Genomic DNA, 7,500 nt, shown 5'->3' on the forward strand with positions numbered 1-7,500 from the left:
CAGTATGCATTTTCTATGTGCACATTTTCAGTATGCATTTTCTATGTGCACATTTTCATTTTCAGTATGCATTTTCTATGTGCACATTTTCAGTATGCACATTTTCAGTATGCATTTTATATGTGCGCATTTTCAGTATGCACTTTCAGTATGCACATTTTCATTATGAGCTTTCAGTATGCATTTTCTATGTGCACATTTTCAGTATGCACATTTTCACTATGCACTTTCAGTATGCACTTTCAGTGTGCACATTTTCAGTATGCACTTTCAGTATGCACATTTTCAGTATGCACATTTTCAGTATGCACTTTCAGTGTGCACATTTTCAGTATGCACATTTTCAGTATACAGATTTTCAGTATGCACATTTTCACTATGCACATTTTCACTATCCACTTTCAGTATGCATTTTCTATGTGTTCACTTTCAGTATGCACATTTTCAGTATGCACTTTCTGTGTGCTCACTTTCAGTATGCATTTTCTATGTGCTCATTTTCAGTGTGCACATTTTCAGTATGCACTTTCAGTATGCATTTTCTATGTGTTCACTTTCAGTATGCACATTTTCAGTATGCACTTTCTGTGTGCTCACTTTCAGTATGCATTTTCTATGTGCTCATTTTCAGAATGCACATTTTCAGTGTGCTCATTTTCAGTATGCACATTTTCAGTATGCACTTTCAGTATGCACATTTTCAGTATACAGATTTTCAGTATGCATTTTCTATGTGCACATTTTCAGTATACAGATTTTCAGTATGCATTTTCTATGTGCACATTTTCAGTATACACATTTCCACTATGCACTTTCAGTATGCTCACTTTCTCACCTATGTGCTCACTTTCAGTATGCACATTTTCAGTATGCACTTTCAGTATGCACTTTCTATGTGCTCACTTTCAGTATGCATTTTCTATGTGTTCATTTTCAGTATGCGCACTTTCAGTATGCATTTTCTATGTGCTCATTTTCAGTATGCACATTTTCACAATGCATTTTCAGTATGCACTTTCAGTGTGCACATTTTCAGTATGCACTTTCAGTATGCACATTTTCAGTATGCACTTTCAGTATGCATTTTCTATGTGCTCATTTTCAGTATGCACATTTTCAGTGTGCTCATTTTCAGTATGCACATTTTCAGTGTGCTCATTTTCAGTATGCACATTTTCTATGTGCACATTTTCTGTGTGCGCTTTTCAGTATGCATGAAATCAATACCCAGATGACCTACTACTGTATGTTTGCCAACATATCCAGTTTACAACAGATGACACTATGTGAGATACTGTATCCCACAGTGCACTGCACTTGATGTGTGACCTTCCATTTCCATTGTGACAAATAAACGAAGCAATATCAGCTACAATTTTAAAATCAGTTTTAGACTCATTGTTTAATCAGACTGCCAAAAGTGAAGGCTCCTTTTTGCACTAAATTAAACACTTTTTTTGCAGTAATTATTTTTATTCCAAAGGTGATAATTTGACTCTCACTGAATTAAACATCTGTAAAATGCCTTTTGCATATTTCGACTTCATTTAACATTGCAAACTGCATTCAGTTGCATGCTTTTTTTTTTTTAAGTTGTGGGCGTTTCAATCACAGCTAGAAATTAAACATCATATTAACAAGTTCACCCTTACATATAATCGGATTTAGTAAAAAGTATGCAATTTTTTGTTGATAAAACATAATTTTAGTTGTACAGAATAAATATTGTGAATGCTTGTGTTTTATTAGTCGTTGTTAAACATGCACATAATGAGGTCATGTGGTACATCGGGTATTTTGCATTGAAATGTTCATCGTGGAATACAGCCTACTATTTTCAGTGTATACTGTGCAGTTTGTAGTATACAAGTGCTCCATCCTGAACACAGTCGACTTCAACTATTGTGCAGCTGGTGAGGCTCTGTCTTCTTCCCACGTGATTGGCCGGATGATAATCATGTGATATTGTGTTAACGAGGCTTGGGAAACATGAGCCTGTTCATCTCCCCTCAATTAGAGGCATTGTGCTGTTCGTTCAGATGCTAATCCAATCAGATTCATGAATGAGGATGTTCTTTTTAAAACAAACAATATCTCCATAAATAGCATTAAATATACACCTGGTAAAATCATGTTTTTATGGATGATATATTTTGATTGCAGGTCATAATGAGCATGAGTTCACATCACACCCACAGACCTCCGAGGATGTAACCCAGTTTAAGACGTTTAATGTGTTTAGCTCATGCAAACATAAGCCGTGGTTGTGTATCATGTGATTGTGTTTGACCTAATCACACCATCAAAACAGGATGTGCCTTCTTCTTTTTACCCATCTGGCATTCACACGCTTATTCAATGTCATAGATCAAGGTCGAATCACTGTTTTTTACTTTTGTTTTGATTTTTGCAAATTGAAACGGTTGCATTATTCCTGTTTCGTATGCATTTCATATGTATAATTAATATGCTGAAAATCTTAAAGAGGCGATATTATGCACTTTTATATAGTCTTGATGTCGTTTTTGTTGAATTTTCCTGCTTGAATGTTGATTATTTTCCTCATATTCTCCATTGTTGCAGCTCCTCTCTTCCCAGTCTGTCAGTAACGCTCTGTTTACTTCCTGTCTCTATGAAGCCCCTCCTTCTGAAAAGCACACTGTGCTCTGATTGGTCGGCTGGAGCAGTGTGTTGTGATTGGTCGAGCGCTTCGAGTGTGTTTGGGAAATGTCCCGCTCTTACCATAACCACCAGTTTAACACACTACTAACTAACTCAACCAGGCCCCGCCCCTTTATTCTGCGCATGAATTATTTAAATGAGGAATATTGTGACGTGTTCGTTCCCGGAAGAAACTCAAGACTGCAATGGAGGCGTTTCAGGGAGTTCAGAAACACTGACATGTGAAATTCTGCAATGCAACTCAATCATCTAAACGATTATGATTAGATGATCGAGTAAATATTCAACCCGATCGTCTAATCATATTCGTTTGATTATACCTAGAATAATTTAGTTTCGCTGCTCCAAATGATTGGATTGTGCTACAAAAGTCATTGAAATTGGAGTCATTTATTTCAATCTCTGCAATCTCTGTTTTTATCACAGCTTGTGAATGTTTTAAATGAACGTATATGTGTGTGTGTATTGTAATATGTAGTATGTCCTTCAGGAGATCATAATTATCCTGCCAGGCTGTCGTTGAAAATAAGAACTTGTTCTTGAGTGACTTGGTAAAGGTTAATAAACAAACACTGATACACCGTGTCCTAACCAGACGCGATGCGATAAGATTCCAGCGACAAATAATTTGTCCGTCCACACTGGATGCGACGCGACTGCGAGATGCGTCAAAATCAATCAAAACCCACAGCCAATCAGAACAGCATGTGGGCGGAGTCAGCCAATCAGAACAGCGTGTGGGCGGAGTCTCGCCGCACCAGAGAGTAATCTCGACGGCACTCGCAAGAAAATGAATAAGTAGCTACATAATCAAATTCTCTAATATTACACCATTTAAACATTATTAAAAATACATAGGCTGAGTTACTAAAACAGTCTTTGTCAAAGAATACACTTGTTTGTTCACAGTTTGAATGTTCTTGTTTCCATTTGTTTAATTTCAAGATCTGAGGTGAATTATCCACTGTTGCTTTTACAGCTTCAAAGCTGGAGCACTAAATGATATTCAAAGTCACATTACACGCTTTTAACATTAAATAAAGCACATAAACAGCACCTGAGATTATCATCGCCACACTTTGTGTTTGTTGTTCCAGCGCGACGTCTCAGAAAAATAGAAACCGTTTCTAAAATAGACTCGTCGCCGTCGCGGCCGGTTAGGACAAACACTCTGACTAACATGGAAAATAACCTTTTATTGCGTGTAGTTAGGACACGGTGATGTAGAGATTAACTCAGAGCTTTTTCATGCTGAAACAGCAACATCACACACTAAAGAAAGACTAGTTTCTGAGTGATTAGTTTCTGAGTTCAAAGAGGTTCTCTGAGTGTATCTTCTGCATGTTGTGTGTTACAGTAATTTGACTGATCGTGTGTGTTCTTCCTGCAGTGTGTGTGCGTGCGCTGGAAGTGACGGTGAGCCAGAGCAGTGTCCAGGTGGCCCGAGGTCAGGCCGCCGTCTTGCCCTGTACCTTCTCCACGAGCGCTGCGCTCAATAATCTCTACATCATATGGATGGTCACGCCACTGGCCAACGCCAACCAGCCAGAGCAGGTGAAGAACCACGACACACACACACCGACACACTGACCCGAACAACACTCGCATGCATTTAAAGGGCTGGTATAATGCCCTTTTCACAAGATGTAAAATAAGCCTCTGATGTCCCCAGAGTGTGTGTGTGAAGTTTTAGCTCAAAATACCCCACAGATATTGTTATATAGCATGTTAAAATTGTCACTTTTTGAGGGTGAGCAAAAACACACAGTTTTTGTGTGTGTCCCTTTAAATGCAAATGAGCAGCTCCCGGCACAGGGGGCGGAGCTTCAAGAGCTCGTGTCCTTTTACCTCACACACACACATGCACTGAACATTTCAAAAACTTTTAGCCTTTTATGTTCAAACCGGAGTCAGACAATGATGGAGAGACTCAAGAAGAAGTGACAACATGTAGAAGCAACAGGACATTTCTGAATGGTTAGTTGATGAATTTATGAAGCTGATGTGTAGTTATCTTCTAGTCATTGATTAGCATGTTCTGTCTTGATAATCTATAAATCGTGTTCCGGGGGCGGGGTTTATGCAAATTCTAGGGTTGGTGATGTCACTAACCCGAGAGGAATGTGGTGTAGTCTCTACCAGCCGTTTGTTGTAGTCCTTAAAAAGCGATTTCTAAAAAAGTGATCTCCCTTTGCTTTGAACTTTGAGAGTTTTGTAACTTTGCAGATGTTGATTATGCTCAAACAGCAACATTACACACTAACAGTGTTGGGAACGTTACTTAAAAAAAGTAATTAGTTATAGTTACTAGTTACTTCTCACAAAAAGTAACTGCGTTAGTAACTGAATTACATCATTACAAAAGTAACTAATTACTAGCGAAAGTAACTATTGCGTTACTTAAAAAAAAAAAAAAAAAAGTTTAAATACAAGAAATTTCTTGGATACCCCCAATGTGAAATTTTAAATGAATGAAATGGACACTAAATAGAACATCTTATTATTATTAAACATTGTACACTAATCTACACTATTTTAATGTTGCTGTGGGACAATGTGAGAGACACCTATTAACTTAAATATTAAAACATTATCATTACTATAGTGGAACAACAAAATAATAGATGGTTTAGAACTTTTTATATTTATTGCACAGACCACAACTGGCCAACAAATAAGTCTAAAAATAAATCATGCTTCTTAAGAAATGTACCAAAAAGAAATAAATAGTAGCCTTATAAAAATATTCATACACATACACTAGTGCATATAATTAAAATAAAACTCACACACCTTTACAACTGGTAGACATTCTGTATAGCTTTTAGTTTTAGTTAGTTTTTTCTTCCTCACAATAGTAAGTTTAACAAAAAGTGCTCTCAATATAATACTGAACAATGTATCAACATAAATAATAATAATACGATATAATCTTTTGTGGGTTTATTTTTATAACCTACAGAGAACGTCATCATCAGAGGTTATTTATTTTAGCCAAATTCTAGTCATGTTTGCCGCACGTGTTCACAACCGTCAAACAAATATGTTTGAACGTTCCCTGCAGGTTATTTTGGAGTTTATGTTATATAAACTAATTAAAACATTGCATATGATACCAATATGCTACATATAATGCTGAAATGTGTAATTTATTTATAAATAAAGTATTTATGCTCGGACACATTCGGTCTCTCTCGCGCACTGTCGAGCGCGTTCTCGGACACACTCGGTCTCTCTCGCGCACTGTCAAACGCGTTCTCGGACACACTCGGTCTCTCTCGCGCACTGTCGAGCGCGTTCTCGGACACACTCGGTCTCTCTCGCGCACTGTCAAACGCCTTCTCGGACACACTCGGTCTCTCTCGCGCACTGTCGAGCGCGTTCTCGGACACATTCGGTCTCTGCCGCGCACTGTCAAACGCGTTCTCGGACACACTCGGTCTCTCTCGCGCACTGTCGAGCGCTCTCGCGACATTCGCCTCGCTTTTGTCCAGTCCGGCGCCTTATAAACACTCACACACCAGAGAAAAAAACTTTGCAGCTCCTATGGCTGAGAGAGAGAGCCTACTCGGATGAAAACCGCTTCAGTGAGCTAAACTATAGTAACGCCGCATTTTTATTGACAGTAACGGTAACGGCGTTGTAATGGAGGAAGCAGTAATTAGTTTGATTACTCGTTACTGAAAAAAATAACGCCGTTAGTAACGCCGTTTATTTATAACGCCGTTATTCCCATCACTGCACACTAACTAAAGTTAGAAAAGTGAAATCATAAGCGGGAAACCATTTAGAAGAGTGCTTGATTCTATCCATAAGGATTAACCTTCACAGCGCATTCACAAAGTGCACACAACTTTTGCACTCCCGGGTAAGCTTCATACCGTCATATTTGACTAAAACCATATTGTATTAATAACTTCTTAGCATTAGCAACATATGAATGTGCAAACATTTACATGTCTTAAAAGTGACCATGTTTTTACTAGATTAAACAGCATTTAGTTACAAAATCTATACATACAAAGTCTATATTAATTTTTTTCAACACATTCGCTTGCTTGAATGCAACTCCCCATCATGCACCTGTTCTCATGTCAGTGCAACTGCAGGCGGTACAGTGTGATGCTACACAACTAGATCATAATCAATAAACATGTTTAAAGTATAGACCCCTTCATTGATTTGATTCGTTTTGCTGATTGAGCGTTGAACACAGTGTCTCACATTTCATGGTTTCCACATTAAGCACTTTTTTCCCCCTCTCAAGTCTCTCTTTGAAGACAGCATGTGACTGCCGGCTTCCTGTGGAGATTTCGCAGCGTCCCTGTGTTCATTAGCGGACTGAAGAAGCTGAAGTCGGGAGTGTGTTGGTGATTCATTAACTTAAAACATGACCGTCATCTGACTTTGTGTACGGATGCGGTCCAACACCCTGTAAATACAGCAGGCCTTCACAAACATCCCCATGTTTACCACTGGAGGATTCATTCAGAAACGCCAAAGTAAACACATAAAAACTGCCAACCAGGGTCACGGCACCAGAAATCACCCAGAATTATTCTCACAGGGTTCGTGCAAGGTGCTTAAAGTGCTTCAATTCGACTTTTTGAAATTTAAAGTCTTGGAAAACCCTTGAAAACAGCCATATTTCTGAAGAGGTGCTTGAATTATTGGAAGACATCAGGCTTTATTAGAAAATACTGTTTAATTTTATTGATAAAACCATTTTTTCATGGCTATGAGCGTGATATTGCTCATATAATTATTCAAGTATGATACAGCTTTCATAGTTCACGTCAATATATACATACACACACA

General features: G+C 38.2%; 1 protein-coding gene across 1 annotated transcript in view; it reads left to right on the top strand.

Annotated features, from left to right (window-relative positions):
• igsf11 (immunoglobulin superfamily member 11) overlaps positions 1 to 7,500 on the top strand; it is a gene marked incomplete at its 3' end in the record, with an annotated part of 123,384 nt that overhangs the window by 95,078 nt on the left and 20,806 nt on the right. Inside the window, exon 2 of the mRNA XM_084418448.1 lies at positions 4,073 to 4,236. Coding sequence (XP_084274574.1) covers positions 4,073 to 4,236 — 164 coding nt within the window. The remainder of the gene's footprint in view (positions 1 to 4,072; positions 4,237 to 7,500) is intronic.

Source organism: Rutilus rutilus (assembly GCF_951802725.1).
Source record: "Rutilus rutilus genome assembly, chromosome: 9".
Taxonomy (NCBI): Eukaryota; Metazoa; Chordata; class Actinopteri; order Cypriniformes; family Leuciscidae; genus Rutilus; species Rutilus rutilus.